This window comes from Anomaloglossus baeobatrachus, chromosome 2 (assembly GCF_048569485.1).
Source record: "Anomaloglossus baeobatrachus isolate aAnoBae1 chromosome 2, aAnoBae1.hap1, whole genome shotgun sequence".
NCBI classification, from domain to species: domain Eukaryota; kingdom Metazoa; phylum Chordata; class Amphibia; order Anura; family Aromobatidae; genus Anomaloglossus; species Anomaloglossus baeobatrachus.
Window position 1 is genome coordinate 440,547,120 of NC_134354.1, and position 22,458 is coordinate 440,569,577.

Here is a 22,458-nt window from a genome sequence, read left to right on the forward strand (position 1 = left end):
CAATAATATGCACTGCAGCCCTATTCCTACTTATTGGGAGCATCAAAGCCAAGCGCAGCACTCCACTACCTCCGGTTATCCCGTTAAGGATGAATGGAGCGATATTACACACGATCAACACCATTTACAGAAGCCGAGCAGTACCGACAGGAGTGAACTTCTGGAGCGAGTTTGCTGAACTGAAAGTAAAGGGGATGAATAATATTGCACGCCCCACTTTTCAGTTTATTTTTTACAAAAATGTAAAATAAGCAATAAATATTCATCTTCACAATTGTGTCCCACTTGTTGTTTCTTCACCATAACATTAAAGTTTTTATAATAATAATCATGATTTTATTCATTTATATAGCGCTATTAATTCCACAGCGCTTTACATACATTGGCAACACTGTCCCCATTGGGGCTCACAATCTAGAGTCCCTATCTGTATGTGTTTGGAGTGTGGGAGGAAACCGGAGTACCCGAAGTAAACCCACGCAAACACATGGAGAACATACAAACTCCTTGCAGATGGTGTCCTTGGTGGGATTTGAACCCAGGACCCCAGCGCTGCAAGACTGCAGTGCTAACCACTGAGCCACCGCCCCTCTTATCTTTATGTTTGAAGACTGAAATGTGGGAAAACGTTGAAAAATTCTAGGGAGCCAAATACTTTCGCAAGGCACTGTATATTGGTTGGTTTTACAACCATTTATGTAGTGTGTGTAAAATATATCTTAATTAGGAATAATTAAAAGTTATATTTTATTGTCTTCACACAATTGGTTACACCACTTGCTTGGCTTGTTTCATATTTAGTAGTGATGGAAGAGCACTAAAGTGCTCGTTACTCAATTCGAGTTTGTCAGATGCTCGGACGAGCTCAACACAAATAAAACGCATTATGGAAAGTTAATGATTGGACTGTTCGGGTCTCCGCACACATACAGCCAGCCATAAACAAAACATTTCCCACAATGTTGTTATAACCCCCGGGAGATCCATTCAGAGACTCTGAATGGCTCTAGGGTGCCTGTGCGTTGTGGTCATTGTTTCACGGATGAAATATCCAAGCACCCGCGATATTCGGCCGGATTCCGCGAGTACCCGAGCAGCACAATGCTCGACCGAGTAACAAGCAGTGCCGAGCACATTCGCCCATCACTGGTATTTAGTAGTCCTCTTACGGGACTTGAAGCTAAAATCAGCCAATCGTTTGTTCTATACAGGGCAGTGCATTAGATCTATGAAAGGCTTGTTGGCATATTTGGGAAGTGAGCGAGCATCCTATGGGTCATAGAAATAGGTTAAGCATTTGCACTTATTTATATAGGGTGTTTTATGGACTAGGAATGCTAAGGCAGTTTTACGAGCAGTTTCTTAACCATAAAAAGTCAGCGATGATAAAATACGCTGGCACTGATCGAAGACTGGTAACTGCACTGAACAGAAGCCGGGTTGTCACAACCGATGTCATGATCTATCCATTGTCAGGATATAAAGAAACAATTACCACCAAGTGGGGTTGTACCATACAATAATAAAAGATCACGCCTATGAAAAATGTGACCAGGTATATTAAATTACCAGGGTTAAATGCCAATTACATGGCTTTAAGCCTCGAAATTCTAGTAACGGCATTCATGGAGCCAGTCTCAACAAGGAAAATGTTTCCCGAACATTTGCTTGGGGGACACAATAGGAACCAATGCGCCTAGAACTTAACTGCTGGCGTCTAACTTTTAGGTTGCTTCTACACGTTTACGAAGTTACTAAGAGTCTAATAATTTGTGCAGTGTTCTGAAAATTTTACCGCAAAACTTCTGGCAACCTTAAGTAGATTTAGGGCCCGAACCATTAAAATGCTTTTCGATAGACCAATACTGATGGAAAGTAGATACCGTATTTTCGGGTGTATAAGACTACTTTTTAACCCCTGAAAATCTTCTCAAAAGTGGAGTGTCGTCTTATATGGCAGTGCACAGTGCCGTCGTTTACACACAATAAAAGATACTCGCCTGTCCTCCGTTCCGGCGGTGGCTCCAGCTGTTTCTAGCTGTCAGCAGGCACACAGACCCCTCCGTGATAGCGTCCAGTGCACGGAGCAGCCGCTGCAGGATGTCATCATTGCTTTACTGCAGTTGAATGCTTTACGGCACAACAAAGCATTCAACTGCGGTAAAGCGCTGACAGCAGCGGCAGACCTGTGTATTGGACGCTATCACGGAGTGAGTCTGTGTGCCTGCGGTCCACAAGAAGTACTCCTCCATGATAGCGTCCTGTACACGGGGCCGCCGAGGCTGTCAGCGCTTTACTTCACTTGAATGCTTTGTGGCGTCCTAAAGCATTCAACTGTAGTAAAGTCATGACGACATCCTGTAGTGGCCGCTCTGTTCTCGCCATCACGGAGGGGTCTGTAAGCCTGCGGACTGCAAGAAGCAGCTGGAGGCACCATGGGAACGGAGGGCAGGTCAGCATATCTTTTATTGTGTGTACACATGATAGGGGATAAGGGGGGGGGGGAACCAGCAGGAAGACATTATTAAATAATGGTCTCATTACTGGACGGGACATTAAGGCCCCGTCACACACAACGAGATCGCTAACGAGATCGTTGCTGCGTCACCATTTTCGTGCCGCAGCAGCGATCTCGTTATGTGTGACACCTACCAGCGATCAGGCCCCTGCTGTGAGATCGCTAGTTGTTACTGAATGGTTGGGACCATTTTCTTCAAAGGCGATGTCCTGCTGGGCAGGATGCATCGCTGTGTTTGACGCCTACCAACGACCTCCTAACAGGGTCCCACCATCGCCGAGATCGTTATACAGGCCGCTGATCGTTACTGCGTCGTTGGTAAGATCTGCCTGTGTGACATCTCACCAGCGACCTCCCAATGACTTACCAGCGATCCTGATCAGGTCACATCGTGTTCGGGATCGCTGGTAAGTCGTTAAAAGTGACGGGGGCTTTACAGCCGGGGACATTACTAAACAATGGACACATTACTGCAGGGGACATTACTAAACAATGGCAACATTACACGATATATCCCAAACTCTATATTTTAACTGGAAAAGTTGGGGGTCGCCCTATACGTCCAGTCCCAGTCGTCTAATACGCCGGAAAATACGGTAGTTCCACAACAGTTATAGTGCCACTCAGATATAATGGTATTATAGTGCACCTTATAATGGCTAGAACAGTGCCCCCAATAGTAAGTGCCTACTCGGGCATCCAAAACATTTTACCAGCAAAAATGCCTTAATAGCAACAAATAGCATTCCTTAATAACACTGTTCTAAGGCCAAATTGGGTTCTGAGATTAAAACACTTGAACTTAACTAATTGTGTTGCTGAAAATTAAAATTATGCTTAAAATTGCTGATTGGCTGTAATTTTCAAGATCCAAAAAAAGTTGTAATTACTTATGACACCTTTTATGCAGGATTATAGAAAAATTGCATCTTAACTATTTCTCATTATTGCACTGTTGGTAATTAGTATATCACATCATCTATTTAATCTATTGAGCCTTCAGTATTCTATCATCTTGGGGTGACCAATCAAAAAAGCTAACTCCGCTCTGATGACGTAATCCTAAGTACAATTGTATCACCTTCTTTTATATATGCTTGTGACGCCTTGGCCTATCAGGTCGTCACAGGGTATTGTGCAATCTGCCCTTCTGTGCAATATCCACCTCCTCCTTGGTTACGGGTCCCCAACTAATGGCGTTGCCAAAACCAGCTACTCAAAATCCTAGGAACACTCTGCACCACACCCACCAGTGGACGGCCTGAGTGGAATAGGGTCGCACACTTAGGGGGTTGGTTAAGGGGAGGTCAGGAGTGTCAAGAATCAGTCAGAGAAAGAGACAGTGTAGTGTTGGAGGTGAAAGTGAGAGGAGGTCAGGAGCTGGGCTTCTTGTAAGTACTAGGTAGCAGACGTTGGTCTGGGCCTAGTAGGAGCTGTACTCCCGGTCACAGGGGATCGTGACAAGGGGCACGGCACTGTTGTGGAGGACAGCCGGCAGCCTTGTACCATCACCGGGCAGGGACCAGGGCACGACTGGGTACGTGGACCCTAGGTCAGGGAGTAGCTTCAGGCAACCTGACAATTCACCTGACGAGAATGGAGCCTTCAAGATCCGCTCTCCACCCGCTCCAAAATCGGGGTACTAGCGCAATGAAGGGGATAGGACTTTCCACACATACGGTCCAGGAAATCCCAAGCGTGAACTCGGAGCAAGCTCCCTTAGTTAGCCACACTGGGGAGTGGGACCCGATAAATTTCATGCGATAGGGATCAACTAGAAGAGAACAAGGTGCCAAAGGAAAGGTCACAGATCAACAGGCAACACCAGTAGAAACGGGACCCAAACGTGCTCCCCCTCAGCGGCAGCAGTGTCTAGAACTTTGGTTTACAAAGTTGTCTGTGTCAGCGTTATTGGACTGAGTGAGTACGCAAGTGACCCTTACCTCCCCAACGGCACATCCCTGTCACCATCACCGAGTCCCGGGGCATTCCCCCTATCCATGGAGAAGTTAAACACCTGGCTGCCCACTCCATCATCACCGGGTACTCTCCAGCTGCAGCGGTGGTACTCTGCCTTACCACACACCATGGGTGGCGTCACGAACTGTAAATTCAACATCCCCTGTAAATATCCCCCCTTCATTCAGGTGGCCACGCGACACCCCTGGGTCCGAACGCCCCTCGAGCCACCGCGGATCCGGATCCGAGCAGCCCGGCTGCTGACGCGGGGGCGGCACATGCTCTCCGTGAAAGGTATATATAGTTTTAGAATTTCTTAGCATATTGACATGTTTATTTATATACAGCTCTGGCAAAAACTAAGACCACTGCACAGTTTTATAAAAATCAGCTTTTCTTCATGTCGATTCCGGTGTCAGTTGAATTCCAACCAGAGTCCACCTCATTCTACTGCAAGGAGTGGCATAAGGTCACCCAAAAGCAATGTGAAAGACTGGTGGAAAGCATGCCAAGACACATGAAAGCTGTGATTACAAATCATGGTTATTCCACAAAATATTGATTTCTGAACTCTTCCTGAGTTAAAATATTAGTATTGTTGTTTCTAAATGATTATGAACTTGTTTTCTTCGCATTATTTGAGGTCTGAAAGCAATACTTTTTTTTGTTATTTTGACCATTTCTCATTTTCAGAAAATAAATACAAAATGTATTGCTTGGAAATTCGGAGACAGGTCAGTAGTTTATAGAATAAAAGAACAATTTACATTTCACTCAAAAATACACCTATAAAGAGAAAAATTGACAATTTTAAGGTGGACTCAATTTTTGCCAGAGCTGTGTGTTTTTTTCAGATATGCCTCTTTCTTCCATTATTAAGTAGATCTACATATGCGGAGAAGTCACTTTTGCATCACAAAGCCAAACTTTACTATAAAGAAAGCCTACAACCTGTATTTTGGCTGCAGAATATGAGATCAGAAAGAGAGTTGGGCTCACCATGTGATGCGATGGATGTGCATCACATCTTACCCTGTGGTTGTATAGGGAGAGGCAATCTATGCCTTTTGCAGTTCCAATGATCTGGAAAGAGCAAACCCAATTGCTATTTCTGCCTGGTGACTACATTAGGAAAGGAATTACTTTCAAGGAAGAAGTGGACTTTACAGTATTGAAATATTCCATCTGCAGTATGCCCAGCATCACAGACTGAAGAACTTCTGGTTCTGAGAGCACCAGAAACATCTTTAGCAGAGTCAAGTGAGGAAGAAGAGGGTGCTTTATGTCATGAAGCATCTTCCTCTCACGACCAAGACTTTAGGCCCTGTCACACAAAGCGATAAATCTGTGGCAGATCTTTGGTTGCAGTGAAATTGTGGACAATCAGTGCCAGGTTTGTGACTGTGTACAAATGGGACAATATGAAAATGATATCACTGCAACCAAAGATCTACCAAAGATCTGCCACAGATTTATCTGTGTGTGACGGGGCCTTAAGGTTGAGCTCTCAGGTTCCAGGTGTGGAATCTCCTAGCACATGAGGTTTGGATTTCTTTGATCCACAACCGTGATAAAGATCTTGTCCTATACTACATCAACAGTTTAATGGAAGCTCTGAAGACAAGTCATAATCCAGAGGAATGGTGGCTCTTCATCGATTTGCCCAAAACAAGCCTAAAAGCCGTCATGCTGCATAATAGCAATGCACTACCTTTAATTCCAGTTGGTTATACAGTCCAAAATCTATGACAACTAGTGTTGAGCGAGTAGTTGACTATTCGTATGCGCTATGCTGTTAGCGAATACTGTCCACTACTCGCATATTCATTACGAGTAGCTGGCACAATGCAAGTCGATGGGAAATACTCGCTAAGTAGCGAGTAACCCGAATTCCGCACTACTCGCATGAAAAGTACGGCTTTCGGGTTACTCGCTACTTAGCGAGTATTTCCCATTAACTTACATTGTGCCCGCTACTCGTAACGAATATGTGAGTAGCGGACAGCATAGCGTGTACCAATAGTTAAACACTCGCTCAACACTATTGACAACTTCAAACAGCTGCCTGAACTATGACCAACATTTCTGTCCCCTCTGTGGTAACTTAAGGTGGTTGCCCTCTTACTTGGTCTCCAGGGTGGATACACAAAGTACTGCTGCTTTCTGTGTGAGCAGGATAGTCGTGCAACAGAATATCACTATAATAAAAGACTAGCCTCTCCAACATGCACTTCAACCCGGAAGTAAAAATGTCCTGCATCCAGCACTTGTTAACCCAAATATGATTTTGTCACTACCATTGCATATCAAGTTGGGCCTAATGAAGAAATTTGTAAAGGCAATAGATAAAAATGCAAACGGATTAATTTAGTTCTTTGATAAATTTCCAAGATGAAGTGAAGCCTCTGGCGCCATCCACGTAGTCGGGCAAAATCTCGCACCTGGGCTGAGACATTGCCAGCTCACGCAAGCGAGCCAAAACATAAATATGCATGTGCTGGCCACAATTTTCCTGCTTCCCATTAACGGAAGTGAGATTTTGCCCAGTTACGTGGAGGACACCTGTGACGTCATCCACATCCCCGGGCAATATCTTGCGCCTGTGCAGAGAACTCGCCGGCTTGCGCAGATGCATCAATGTCTTTGGCTCTCCCCCACAATAGAGTAGAGTGAAGTGCACCTGCGCATGCCGGTAATGTCTCATCGCAGGCGCATGATTTTGCCCGTCTACACGGAAGCATCATCCACGTCAATCACTAAAGCAGGACTTCGATCAGACACAAAAGGAGGGACATGAGCCGCAAAATAGGACGCCCAAGAGACCGGATCCAAAGGATTAGCACCCATGACGGGAGATTTTATAAAAGGTATTTATGGGGTCTACAGGGGGAGTCAGGGGACAACATGCACCTTTATAGCATGCAGCAGAGGCGCTGCTTAAGGTGCTAATTTTAGTTTAGAACTCAAAAATCTGGTTATAGGTTACCTTTAACAGGAGGGAGGGTCTAGAGGCACATTTCTCCCTCCACATCAAGGGCGGACATATCATTGGTGCAACCTCTGGAGCCGTCCAGGGGCCTAAGAGGTAAAGGGGCCCGTTTCAACTGAAAAAGCAGATAGAACTGTACATTATGAGGAGCTATTGGATTACAAGAGGCCCATATACTATCCCTGTCTCCTCTACATAGATTCTCAGCAGCAGTATCTGCCATCTATCTCAATAATGTAATAACCTGTTTTCACTGAATACACATTTTAAATTATGAAGTGAGGATTTTGAGAATGGATGTTCAGCCCAAGAGAAAGAAGCAGAAGTCTCTGATAAGATATATTACAAAGTTTATTGGACTATTAATTTATGAAGTAAAAATGACAATGCTCTTTAAGGGTGAGTTTACGGACATATATTAGGGAGCAACATAAATTCCTATTCCCCAATAGCTACCAAAAGTCATAGCACCAAGGGGCAAATTACAGGGGCTCCTATGTTAAAAGACATGTTTTGCAGGCAGGATGGATTGTAATAACTGAAGTTACTTGCCCACAAAGAGTTTTAGGCCAGGGTCACACTAAAGTATAGTATCTGGTTCGATATGCTAATGATACTCGGCTCAGGTTCTGCTGCAAGCGTGGGCTGAGCATCATGTTTCTGCAATCTTATTCTCTCGCATATGACAATCAGGTCACGGGTGAGAAGAAGAGATTAATGTCTCCACCTTCTCCATTGCCTGTATCGGACTGTACTGATGTCATCGGAGTGCAGCCCGATGTTTCACATGCGCCCATAGACTTTTATGGGTGTGTGAGCTGATATACGCTGACAATCTCTGCATGCTGTGAATTTTAGATTTTCTCATACCAATTCCGCATGAAAAAAGAATTGCCGGTCTGCCCTGCATCACTGAATAACATTGCACTCCTCTGTATTATATGTCCGTGTGAGCGTACTTTAACCCCTTCACGACCGGCCGATTTTTCGCTTTCCGGGGGGTTTTTTTGCCATTCTTTTTCTAAGAGACGTAACTTTTTTATTTTTCAGTCAATATGGTCATATTGTACCATATAGTGTACTGGAAACCGGCAAAAAAATTCCAAATGCAGAAAAATTGCAAAAAAAGTGCGATAGCACTATGGTTTTTGAGATTTTATTCACTGTGTTCACTATATGGTAAAACTGATGTGTGGGTATGATGGCTCAGGTCAGCGCCAGTTCGTAGACACCAAACATGTATAGGTTTACTTGTATCTAAGAGGTTAAAAAAAAAACAAACGGAAGTTTGTCCGAAAAAAGCGGCGCACGTTTTACGCCATATTCCGTGACCCGTAGCGTTCTCATTTTTCGGAATCTATGGCTCAGTGATGGCTTATTTTTTGCGTCTCGAGCTGACGTTTTTAACGGTACCATTTTTGCGCAGATGCTACGTTTTGATCGCCTCTTATTGCATTTTGCGCAAAAGTTGTGGCGACAAAAAAAACGTCGTTTTGGCGTTTGGCATTTTTTTGCCGCTACGCCGTATACTGATCAGATTAATTGATTTATATTTTGATAGATTGGGCATTTATGAACGCGGCGATACCAAATGTGTGTATATTTTTTATTTTTTTAACCCTTTAATTTTCAATGGGGCGAATGGGGGGTGATTTGAACTTTTAGGTTTTTTTGGTTTTTTTTTACATTTTTTAAAACTTTTTTTTTTTATATTTTACTAGTCCCCCTAGGGGGCTTTTGCGATCAGAAGTCCGATCGCTCTGCAGTATCTGCTGATCACAGCTACCTAGCTGTAAACAGCAGATACGCTCACTGTCTTTTTCACTGTGCAGCGGGCACAGCGAAAGTGAAAGCAAGTCATGTGTAGTACAGGAGTCATCACATGACCCTGTGCTACCATGACAACTATCGCAAGTCACGTGATCGCGTCACGTGACTTTTGGTATCGGGCGGTAAGTAAAAGTTTACTGCGATCGCGCTTATAATGGCGCCGTCACATATTGACAGCGCCATATAAGGGGTTAAACGGCACGAGCAGATAACGATTCTGCTCGTGCCTAGCAGGCACACATCCCAGCTGTGAAAATCAGCTGAGATGTGCGCCGATCGCAGCATGCCGCCGGCGGCAGTCCGCGGACAGTAACGTTATGACCGCTAGGACGTAATTTTACTGCCCGCGGTCGTTAAGGGGTTAAACACGATTTAGAAGCTGCATATTTTTGCTGATTCCATAATGCAGCATTGTACAGAGTACAAGCAAAGTGGACGGGATTAATAGAAATCTCACCTGCGGAGCATTTTTCCAAGCCGCAGCATGTCAATTTTTCTTGCGGAAACGCCCCGTTTTCTGTGTGGATTTTCCCCATAGACTTACATTGGATGCAGAAATTCCTCAAACAAAAAAAGCTCCGCACTTACTGATGTCAATACCAGGAAGTTTACAAAACAAAATGGCTTTATTTGTAAGGATGACACATCACATAGAGACAAAAACGCAGTGTCAAAAATGCAAGGAAACTAAAAGGCAGGGACGGTGCAGAAATTCGGCAGCGATGAAAACTCAACAGATACCGATCGTGGGAACATAGCCTGAGGAGTCAAAGGCAAGGGACCGGAATGGTTTTCATCATCTGCACACTTAAATAGAAAAACTCACCTGTGAAAAGAACTATTCCACATTCCATAAACATACATACAGACCTTGAAAGGAGTCCAAGTATCATGTTTAAGAGCAGCTTCCATGAGCTCGGCAAAGTCATGCATTACATGGCAGGTCATTCCTTCCTTTAAATAGTTGCCATGCTATACTAAAGCCCCACGTCAGGAGGACATCAGGTAGGACGTTGTTACCTTGGCGGGCCATGGCTAATTGGATGGTTTGGAGAAGCTGAAGTACCAATGACCAGCTAACAGTGGGGCTGGTTTCTGGTTTAGATAAGGCAGTACCAACAAGAACACAACCCTATGAAGGGGTTTAGAGCATCAATGACAGATTAAGAAGCGCAGCTTCTTAAATATTTACATTGTACCATCCACCTGCCCACTGTCTATTTATCAGTCACAATGATTGGGAGCGGGGCTTGGATGACGTCACAACCACAGATGAGCCCAGGAACGAGAGCTTTTACAGTCTCCAGTTCCTGCATTATATGTGATGACATGATGTCCACAACATGGTCACTTCATGTAACTGTAGCGGGCAATGCCTGCTCACATCCATGGTGATATCCACTTACCCCTGAAGCAGGGTGCCCTAGAGCTAAACTGGCCGTAGACACTAGATAGCTCCGCTGGCACCTCTGCTGACTGCGCCCGTCCTATCATTGCCTGAATACTCTGGCAGATGCTGATTTCCCGACCTAACAAAACAATCAACAACTGAAGTCCAACATGAACTACCAGCAGGCAGCCAGGGACCCCCGTCACGCAGGCAGCCAGGGACCCCCGTCACGCAGGCAGCCAGGGACCCCCGTCACGCAGGCAGCCAGGGACCCCCGTCACGCAGGCAGCCAGGGACCCCCGTCACGCAGGCAGCCAGGGACCCCCGTCACGCAGGCAGCCAGGGACCCCCGTCACGCAGGCAGCCAGGGACCCCCGTCACGCAGGCAGCCAGGGACCCCCGTCACGCAGGCAGCCAGGGACCCCGTAGACAGATCACCACTGAATCTAATCTGTATGTGTTTACAGAAGTGACACAAGAAAAGTTCTAAAATGAAGAGACAAACATCCCGCACCTGTGAGCCCCTCGCACTCCTCTGCTGGTACTAATGTGACCGCAGCAGCCAATCACTTGCCATGGCATATTAAGTAAGAGACGCTGAAACCATTGGTGGCAACATCCACAGGAATCTACAATATGGCAACTCTCCAGGAACATGAAACTGTCAGGGACTACCACAACATGGGGCTGGAGCACTGGGTCATCGGGGGTGTGCACTAGTATAATGTATCTTACAAATGGGCCTATGGTGGTCTTACGATAATTAAGAAAAACACATGCTCTGCCCATGAGCCCACCAGTCTTCTCTTCCTCTTCTGGCATAGGATGTCATGTGACTGCTGCAGGCAATCAAAATACATACACCACTAGTTCACTCTTCCAGCATAAGACGTCCTGTGACTGCTGCAATCAAAGTACATACTCCACCAGTCCTCTCTTCCAGAACAGGAATAAGATATCATATGACCGCTGCAGGCGATCAAAACACACATACTCCACTAGTTGTCCCTTCCAGCATAGGTCGTCATGTGACCGCTGTAACCAACCAGCGACCATGTTCCGTAAGAGCCAGCAGAAAGCTATAGGGACAGTCTCTTCCAGGTCAGGAATAACATGACTGCCCCAGCTAGCCTCTGCACGCTTTTTACTTTAAGATCACCATGGACCCATTTGTAAAATAAGACACATAAGTGGCCATCTCCCTTGTTTCTTCTAAGGTTTCCGGCCCCTTGACTCGTTCCCCTCGAACAGTCCCAGATCATCCGCCATAGTGAGCGCCCCTACACCGGTCCTTATTGGAGAATCCGGGCTGATCGCCCCTACAATATGGGAATCCCACCTGCCTCTCTCTGGGGCAGAGTCCAGCTCGGGCCACCCTGCTGTCACCGCTCCAAGCACACGTGTCCGGACAGCTCGGTGAGAAGTGTGTGGAGGACGACAGGTGTGTACCCCGAGCCCCTCCTCGTGTGCCCGCCGCCGGGGGTACAAGTCCTGCTGCCCTTACCTGCTCAGTCCCGTCCAGCCTGCCCGCGTCCTCCGCGCCGTCACTCGCCGCCTCCACCTGGCACGACATAGTGTGACGCAGTCTTGTAAGTGCCGCGCTACCGACAGCCCAGAAGTCCCTAGCGCAGCGCTCTCACACTCACAGCCCCGCAAGACAGCAGCCAATCAGACGCAGGACAAACACTCCAGAGCGCTGCAGCCTCGGCACACGTGACCGGCCGTCCCGGAAGGCGGAAGCAATTTGGACGCCATTCTTGTAAAGGGCAACTGTGATAATAGAACTGTGCAGCTTACGCCACATCCATTCTAAAGTATCTATTTTTCCTTTCAATACCATATAATAATCAAATTTACAGTGCACGCTTTTACCTGGGCATAATATGTTATTCTCTGCGACTAGCGTCTTTTCATCGCGCTGTAATACGATGGGCTTCATAAAAATGGCTGCTATAGGCAAGCAGCGTGCCAGTCGCAGGAGACGCTTTGAGGAAAACAGGATGTGACGTCACGGCGCGCCGGCTACGTACACCAGGCAGTGTGCTGCGGACGCCGCTAGTGCGGAGGAAAGCCAGCTCTTAGCGCCGAGATGAACGCGCCGCCGGCTTTTGAGTCGTTCCTACTGTTTGAGGGCGAAAAAAAGTGAGTTACCAGAAAGCGAGTGGTGTCGTGATCTGCGTCTTCCAGGGCCACACATTCGGCAATTAGCAAGTACTTTCAGACGAGTGGGTCTCTTTGGTCCAGCTGTGGGAAGGGGGGCTAGCCAGCTCCCCGCTTATTAACCCCTCCAGGACACTTGTTTTTACCTGCTTTTCTTCCACGACCCAGTGCATGATTTTGTTTCTAAGTTTGCGTTTCCATGTTTTTGTTGCTGGACACCTAGTTGTGAGTGACACCGTTCACACTGCCATATGATGCTCAAAAATAGGAAATCTGCCGTCCTTGGGAGTGATGCAGCACCACCTCTGCCATCTAAGGGTACCTTCACACTTAGCGATGCAGCAGCGATCCGACCAGCGATCTGACCTGGTCAGGATCGCGGCTGCATCGCTACATGGTCGCTGGTGAGCTGTCAAACAGGCAGATCTCACCAGCGACCAGTGACCAGCCCCCAGCCAGCAGCGACGTGCAAGCGACCCTGCGCTTGCACGGAGCCGGCGTCTGGAAGCTGCGGACACTGGTAACTAAGGTAAACATCGGGTATGGTTACCCGATGTTTACATTAGTTACCAGTGCACACCGCTTAGCTTTGCTCTCCTAGCTGCTGTACACATCGGGTTAATTAACCCGATGTGTACAGCAGCTACATGTGCAGAGAGCCGGAGCCGGCAGCACAGGCAGTGTGAGAGCTGCGGAGGCTGGTAACTAAGGTAAATATCGGGTAACCACCTTGGTTACCCTATGTTTATCTTGGTTACAAGCTTACCTCAGCTGTCAGACGCCGGCTCCCTGCTCGCTTCATTTGTCGCTCTCTCGCTGTCACACACAGTGATCTGTGTGTCACAGTGGGAGAGCGCCTTTGAAGAAAACGAACCAGGGCTGTGTGTAATGAGCAGCGATCTCGCAGCAGGGGCCAGATCGCTGCTCAGTGTCACACACAGCGAGATCGCTAATGAGGTCACTGCTGCGTCACAAAAAGCGCGACTCAGCAGCGATCTCAGCAGCGAGCTCGCTGTGTGTGAAGCACCCCTTAGGCTATGTGCGCACGTTGCGTACAGTTCACTGCAGAAATTTCTGCAGCGATCTGAAGAGCACATGTGCGCTTTAAATCGCTGCAGAAATGTCCGTAGTGAAGCCGATTCCATGCGCTCTGCCTGCAGCTCCTCCCATAGACAGAGCAGGAGCTGCCGGCAAAGCGCACGGAAGAAGTGACATGTCACTTCTTTTTGCGCAGCGCTTCGGCAGTAGCCGAAGCGCTGCGCTCTAAAACGCCACATGCGCACGGCCCCTGCACAATCTCCATAGACTGTGCAGGGGACCAGGACGCATGTGTGGGGCCCCGAGGCTCGGCGTCGGTGCAGCGGTGCATTACCTTCAGGGACTCCACGCGGCTGGATCTTGTCACAGGTAGGAAATCCTCTATTTTGATTGTCGTGACGCCACTCTCAGAATTGCGGTCAGTGGAGACCGCCACTGCAGGTTAGGGGTGCCTGGGGCTGATAGTAGGTGCAGTCAGTTGTAATAGCCTCCTGAGAGTGAGGCATGCCCCAGGGTCCCGTGTAGGTGTGTGGAACTACAAGTCGCAGAATGACTCACACGCACAAGCAGGATGTCTTTCAGGGGTTTTTACTCACTGATGGTGGCAGGGTGAGTAACCCGGGCGTAGCTGGGATGAACCAGGCTGGAACCAGGTGTCCTTCAGGCTGACTGGTGAGGGTGGCTACCAACTCGCCTTCCTTAGCCCGTTGTGTTTTGGGGTAACCCCTGCTTGAAGCCCTGCTGGGGTCGCCCAGGGAAGTTGCTGGTGCCTCTCTCCCCTTCTTTTGGCCCGTTTGCTTGTAGCCTGGACCAGGTCACTCCGGCTGCTTGCCTCCTGTGAGCTATGGGCCCTCACTTTGGCTACGTGGCTGCGGACTCTGTGGTGTTGTCTTGGGGGTGTAAAGTGCCCCCTCATGCAGGTTTGGCAAAGGACAGGTGGATCTATCCCTGCACTGGGACCTGTTACCCGTTTGGGCCTGGTATCTCCCTGACAGTCTCCTTACTTTCCACTCTGTTGCTCTCTCTTTAGCCGTGTGTGGATTTCGGGCAGCACTACCAGGTGACCGTTCTCCCCCGTCGGTAGTCACTGCGCGTACGTTGTCAGAATCGTGTAGAGCTGCAGGGTCTGCTTCTGCCCTCCCTGAACTTCACCACTCAACTGTCTTCGGCTCACTCTTCCCTCCTCTCCTGTTCTTGCCTACGTCACCTAGCAACCAGGCTCTCTACCACACCCCTCGAGTGGAGATGGAGGCTTCGCCCCCTCCTGGGATCCCCAGGGGTCCTCTCAAAGGTAAATGTGTGAGACCTGATCACTATGCGCCTGTGTAGTCACACCTCGGTCAGCCTTCTGGATTACCTGTTTTGTACTGTCCCCTGCATGGGTGCAGTACTCAGTGGTGCCTGACCAGGTCAGGGGCGCCACACATGCAGTTACGCTGCGCTACAAAGCGCAGCGTAACTGCATGTATTTACGCAACGTGCGCACATAGCCTAAGGCTACTTTCACACATCCTATTTTTGACATTTGTTCCATGTACAGTAATGATTACACATTTCTGGCTAATAAATGAGTGCCTACAGATCCAGGGAGGCCAGCCATGTACATTTAATATCCCAAACGCTCTATTTATGCATTTCTGATTACAATTTTGTACACGTGATATAAAATAACAATAAATTGTAACTTTTATATATTTATTTATTTTTTTTCTGTAGGATAACAATTACGAAGGACACAAAAGTGCCTAATGCCTGTCTGTTCACTATAAATAAGGAAGACCATACAATTGGAAATATTATTAAATCGTAAGTTCATTCATGCAGCTACACGTGTAATGATATTTTCTTGTACATTTAAAGGGGTTTTCCCACTAATAAAGTTAATTTTAATCAATAGTTCTTGAAATAATAAGTTCAATAATTGGATATGATTTAAAGATGCCATTTACGTGTAATGGCCGTGTCTGACCGTACAGGGACATGTAGGGAAAACTCCTTCAGATTACATCGCTGCCAATGTAAGACCTTGATGTATGCCTATAAGCATATATTGTGCATGCATGCCTTTACATAGAAAAAGCATAGTCGGTTATGCGTCTCTGCAGTATAAAAGTAAGGTATGTTATCTCCTGTTATTAAAGGTAAGGTATTGCCTTCTTCTATTTTTGTATTAATAATAATAGTTATTATGGAATCAAGTATTTTTAAACAAAATTAAACTCCCTGTTTACTTAGTTTTTATTTAATTCTAGTTTTACTGAAATACAGGGGACTACCATATTGGATCTGCTGTGTGTAATGACAGTTACTGCCTTTATGGCAGTCCTCTGTGCATTAATTCTGATTGTCGGGCTGGGACCCTATTTTCTAACAGAGAGCTCCTTGCTATGAGCTTGACATGCCGCCATCTTTGTGGAGCTCACAGCATGTGCTGTGTGCTGCACGTTCTCCCTGTCACCCGCCGGGATGTGTGAGTACCAGTGCCGGGCGGTGGTGATTTCACCATAACTGATCCTGGCGTGCTGCCCCCTCCCCCTCCGTTCACACCCCCTCCACACATGTGCTCACCTCGGGCCTCCGCTCATCTGTGTTGTGATCGCTGACAGGAGGAACAGACCCCAGGCTGACAGGACAGGCTGGGAGTGGCGCAGGTCTGAGGTGAGTGCATGCGGCTGGAAGCGGTGATCGCAGCATGTCATCTGTAGTTTAGATCACCCCTCCTCGCTGCATGTCACCTCGGACCTCCGATCCCAGCCGGCAGCACAGTATATGGGGGCGCGGGATACAGTCAGAGGCACTATGCCGGCTGTCCTTGGTGACACTTTAGAGATTAGGATCACTTTGCATTCACCAACAAAATGGCTCTGCACTGTGGTCCTAAACTTTATTCTCTTATCCTTTTGGAAACCCCCAGATTGGGAGGGGGGAGCTGTGACATCACACAAAGGAGAGCAGACTGCCCACTTTTACTGCAGCTGTAATGTGAGCTAGTTCTACAGTAGGATTTCAGCAGCTGCTCCCCCTAGTGTTTAACCCCTTAACGACCCTTGACGTACTGGGTACGTCATGGTGACATGGTGCTAAACGACCCATGACGTACCCAGTACGTCATGGCGAAATCGCGGTCCCGGAGCCCCGGGGAGTCCAATTTGTTTAATTAAACAGTAGATTCGGGAAGGAGGGGACCTCTGCCTGACCTCAGGAGGGGTGGTGCCTCCTCCCCGAACCTACAGAGGCTGTGATTGGCTGACGAACGCCGCTCAGCCAGTTACAGTCACTGTAATGTTCCAGCCATTGAAAATGGCTGGAACATTGAAATCCAGCCCTGATCAGTGCTGCTGTAGCACTGGCCATTGGCTGGAGCTGGGTGATCGGTGCTTCACCCGCCCCCAGCTCTGATTGGAGAGACCGTTCTTGCGACCGATCTCTCCAAGGTGATCTGTGTCCGTCCCTGAGGTTGCCCATCGGTAAGTTGCTGCCCTCGCCGCCCGCCCCTGTCCCCGATCGCCCTGCCAGCCCCGCCGCTGTCTCATCGCCCCGCCCGCCACCGCCAGCCCCGCCGCTGTCTCCGATCGCCCCGCCACGGCCCCGATCGCCACCGCCAGCCCCGCCGCTGTCTCCGATCGCCCCGCCAGCCTCAGCCCCGCCGCTGTCTCCGATCGCCCCGCCGCTGCTCCCGATCCACCGCTGTCCCCGATCGCCCCGCCCGCCACTGTCCCCGCCGCCACGCTCGCCACTGTCCCCGCCGCCGTCGCACCCACCTTTTTCAGCCGCTGCTGCCCCCGAATCGGCCCCCACTGTTCTTGATCGGCCGCCGCCTCCTTCATCGGCTGCCCCTTCTCCATCGCCACTACACCTCCTCCCCCTCCATGTGCTGCAAGCCACCCTCCCCCCACATGTGCTGCAAGCCACCCTCCCCCCACATGTGCTGCAAGCCACCCTCCCCCGACATGTGCTGCAAGCCACCCTCCCCCCTCCATGTTCTGGAGGCTTCCATGTTCTGGGGGCCCGCCTCCTCCATGTGCCATCTCTCTCTCCCATCAGACTCTGCCCCCCTCCCCGATCTGCTGCCTGCTCTCTCCCATCCTCTTCATCTACTGCCCCCTCTCACACTCCTCAATCTGTTGCCTCTTTCATCTGCTGCCTCTTCTGTCTGCTGTGATCCTGCTGCCTAGATCCATCCTGTAAGGTAGGTATCCCCATCTCACCTCCCTCCCCCCCCATCCTCCGCTGCTCCTCCATCCGCTGCGCCCTTTCCCATCCTCTATCCGCTGCGCCATTTCCCATCATCCGCTGCGCCCTTTCCCATCCTCTGCCGCTCCTCCATCCGCTGCGCCCTTTCCCATCTTCCATCCGCTGCGCCCTTTCTCATCTGCCGCCCCGCCCTCTCGCATCGCATTATCCAGAGCAGTTGCTCGCTTCCAGACTGGAGTGGATGATGCGATGCGAGACTCGTGCATTGCTCTCACATTTGGCACTTGTCTTAGTGGCAGGCGCTCATATTTTTTTTTTTATTCATTTTTTTTTTTTACTGATGTCTGTATTTTTTATTTCGCCAAACAAATTTTTTTGTATGGGGGGGTCTAGTTTCCAAAATGGGATCACATGTGGGGGAGCTCCATTGTTTAGGCACCTCAGGGGGTCTCCAAATGCAACATGGCGTCTCCCAATAATTCCAATCAATTTTACTGTGAAATGGCGCTCCTTCTCTTCTGAGCCCCGCCGTACGCCCAAACAATTGATTTCCACCACATATGAGGTACCTGTGTACTCAGGAGAAATTAAACAATACATTTTATGGTGCATTTTTTTCCTGATACCCTTGTGAAAAAAAAGCTACCCGTTTGAAAAAACAATTTTGTGGTTAAAAAAAGAATAAAATGTTTTCACGGCTGAACATTACAAACGTTTGTGAAGCCTCCAGGGGTTCAAAGTGCTCACTAAACAGCTAGATAAATTCCATGAGGGGTCTAGTTTCCAAAATGGGGTCAATTGTGGGGAAGCTCCATTGTTTAGGCACTTCAGGGGGGTCTCCAAACGCAACATGGCGTCCGCTAATAATTCCAACCAATTTTGCTGGGAAATGTCGCTCCTTGCCTTCCGAGTCCTGCCGTGTGCCCAAACATTTGATTTCCACCACAAATTGGGTATCTGCGTACTCAGGAGAAAATGCACAATACATTTTATGGTGCGTTTTTTCCTGATACCATTGTGATAAAAAAGCTACCTGGTTGAAGCAACAGTTTTGTGGTAAAAAAAAAAATTTTTTTTCTTTTCACGGCTCAACGTTATAAACTTCTGTGAAGCCCCCAGGGGTTCAAGGTGCACATCAAACATCTAGAAAAAATATTTGAGGGCTCTAGTTTCCAAAATGGGGTCACTTATGGGGGAGCTCCATTGTTTAGGCACCTCAGGGAGTCTTCAAACCCGACATGGCATCCGCTAATGAGTGCAGCTAATTTTGCACTCAAAAATTCAAATGGTGCTCCTTGCCTTCCGAGTCCTGCCGTGTGCCCAAACATTTGATTTCCACCACATATGAGGTATCTGCGTACTCAGGAGAAAATGCACGACACATTTTATGATGCATTTTTCCTGATACCCTTGTGAAAATACTAATTTTTATGGCTAAAGTAACATTTTTGTGTTTTAAAGTAAAATATTCATTTTTTCTTCTACATTGCTTTGGTTGCTATGAAGCTCCTAAAGGGTTAATAAACTTCTTGGATGTGGTTTTGAGCAGAGTGAGGGGTGCAGATTTTAGAATGGGGTCACTTTGGGGTATTTTCTGTCGCCTAGGTTTCTCAAATCACTCCAAATGTGATGTGGTACCTAAAAAATTTTTTTTTGTAACTTTTGTTGGAAAAATGGGAAATTGCTGATGAACTTTGAACCCTTCTAACTTCCTAACAGAATTTTTTTTTTTTTCTTCAAAAATTGCGCTGGTGTAAAGCAGACAAGTGGGAAATGTTGTTTAGTAACTATTTTGTGTGACATATCTCTCAGATTTATGGGCATAAAATTTAAAATTTTGAAAATTGCGAAATTTTCAAAATTTTCGCCAAATTTCCGAAATTTTCACAAATAAACGCAAAACATATCGGCCTAAATTTACCACTGACATGAAGTACAATATGTCACGAAAAAAAAAATGTCAGAATCGCCAGGATCCGTTGAAGTGTTCCAGAGTTATAACCTGTCAAAGTGACACTGGTCAAAATTGCAAAAAATGGCCGGGTCTTTAAGGTGAAAACAGGCTGGGGGCTGAAGGGGTTAAGAGTTGAAAATAATTTATTTTTTTTTTTTTATATATTTTTCTGAATTAAAAACAAATAATGTTTAAACAAAACATTAAAGGGAACCTGTCATCAGAAATTTAGCTTGAAACCTAAACGTTTCCCCCTCTGCAGCTCCTGGGCTACATTCTAGCAAGGTTGCTGTTGTTCTTGTGCCCCCTTTCTGACCAAAATAAAGACTTTATTAAGTGGTACCTTTTTGTATTCAAATCTTGATAATGGTACACGGGGGCGGGCTCTCTGGTGTCCGTTATTCTGCCTCCTGTCGCTTTAGGCCGTCCCCCATCGCTCCATTCCATACTTCAGGACGCCGCCCATTGCGCCCGAGGTGCTGCGCACGCGAGGACTGCTGGTCATGTGTGTCGCAGGCACGAGATTATGGGCGGCGCTGTGATTGCATCGCAAGTGCCCGCCCATCATCTCGTACCTGCCCTTTCCCCTCTGCCTCCAGCGTTCTGCGCAAGCGCTGGCCAGATGACCCCACGTCACCTCTTTCCCATCTTACCCTGCAGCAGGAAATAGATGGGAGGAGCGGAGCAGGACACCACCAGTTACGAGAGGTAACGTAGGGTCATCTGGCCAGCGCTTGCGCAGAACGCTGGAGGCAGAGGGGAAAGGGCGGGCACGAGATGATGGGCGGGCACTTGCGATGCAATCACAGCACCGCCCATAATCTCGTGCCTGCGACACACGTGACCAGCAGTCCCCGCGTGCGCGGCACCTCGGGCGCAGTGGGCGGCGTCCTGAAGTATGGAATGGAGCAATGGGGGACGGCCTAAAGCTAGAGGAGGCAGACTAACGGCCACCAGAGAGCCTGCTCCCGTGTACCATTATAAAGATTTGAATACAAAAAGGTACCACTTAATAAAGTCTTTATTTTGGTCAGAAAGGGGGCACATAAACAACAGGAACATTGCTAGAATGCAGCCCAGGAGCTGCAGAGGGGGAATCTTTTAGGTTTCAAGCAAAATTTCTGATGACAGGTTCCCTTTAATAGTTTACATTTTTCAGTTATTGAATTTTTTTTTTTTTTTTTACGACACCTTCCCTTTCATAGGGTAAATTGCAAAGTACTTGTAAAAGAACTTATCGATTTATAACTTCTTCTACTTGCAAAGGTTTCTGGCCAAGTTCAGTGTCCCAGCCCTCTGATACCGCAGAGGCAAAGCTACATCTGCTTGCTGTATTGGAGATTAGTGTCTGTTTTCAGGCGTGCTGCCTGCTCAAACTGTCACTCATCAGGGAAACATCCGTTCCTATCAAGCAGGAAGGCAGGCGTGCTCTTGAAGATAGGATCTTAAGATGACATATTTAATTGTACCAGAAGCAGTTCACATGCAAACCACTTATTTTAGAAGAGCATTTCTCATCTAAATCCGTTTTCCTTAAGGCCTCATTCACATATTATTTCATCAGCACTAGTTTGTCAAAACCATGTGTGTCCCCAAAACACAGAACAGGTGTCAATATTTCAATTATAATTTCTATCTGTAATCTCCACTCCTGGCTTTGGTATACAAACACTGATAGAGATACTGATGTGTGAACGAGGTCTAAGCTTGATTTTCAGTTCTCTTATGTTTATACTAGAAGGTGGCCCGATTCTAACGCATCGGGTATTCTAGAATTTATTGTGTAGTTAATGTATGATTTTTGTTTATATATATATATATATCATGTTGTGTGTAGTTGCCAAGTATTTGTGTAGTGCGCTGTAAATGTTCTGGGTGTGGGGGTGTGTGAGAGAGGTGTTGTTTGTGTGTTGCGTTGTTTGTAGAGCGCGGTGTGTCTGCAGCGTTGTGTGTGTGGTGCTGTGTGTTGCGTTGTGTGTGTTGTGGTGTTTGTGGAGCGCTGTGTGTCTGCAGCATTGTGTGTGGTGCTGTATGTGTTGCACGGTTTGTGGGTGTGTGTGTGTTTTGGGGGGAGGGATGTTTTGTGCAGTGTGTGTCTGTTGGAGGAGTAGTCCTGGAGGGAGAGGAGTATAATAGTAGGAATAGTCCTGGGGGTGAGGAGTCTAATAGGAGGAGTAGTCCTGGGGGGAGAGGAGGATAATAGGAGGAGTAGTCCTGGGGGGAGAGGAGTATAATAGGAGGAGTAGTCCTGGGGGAGAGGAGTATAATAGGAGGAGTAGTCCTGGGGGGAGAGAGGAGTATAATAGGAGGAATAGTCCTGGGGGGAGAGGAGGATAATAGGAGGAGTAGTCCTGGAGGTGAGGAGTATAATAGGAGGAGTAGTCCTGTGGGGAGAGCAGGATAATAGGAGGAGGGGTCCTGGGGGG

General features: G+C 47.6%; 2 protein-coding genes across 2 annotated transcripts in view; one reads left to right on the top strand and one right to left on the bottom strand.

Annotated features, from left to right (window-relative positions):
* Positions 1-12,354, bottom strand: part of TXLNG (taxilin gamma) — a 96,588-nt gene extending 84,234 nt beyond the window's left edge. Inside the window, exon 1 of the mRNA XM_075336272.1 lies at positions 12,191-12,354. Coding sequence (XP_075192387.1) covers positions 12,191-12,259 — 69 coding nt within the window. The 5' untranslated portion in view covers positions 12,260-12,354. The remainder of the gene's footprint in view (positions 1-12,190) is intronic.
* Positions 12,355-12,695: 341 nt separating this feature from the next.
* LOC142290241 (DNA-directed RNA polymerase II subunit RPB11-a) overlaps positions 12,696-22,458 on the top strand; it is a 28,636-nt gene continuing 18,873 nt past the window's right edge. The window contains exons 1-2 of the mRNA XM_075334191.1: positions 12,696-12,828; positions 15,601-15,690. Coding sequence (XP_075190306.1) covers positions 12,776-12,828; positions 15,601-15,690 — 143 coding nt within the window. The 5' untranslated portion in view covers positions 12,696-12,775. The remainder of the gene's footprint in view (positions 12,829-15,600; positions 15,691-22,458) is intronic.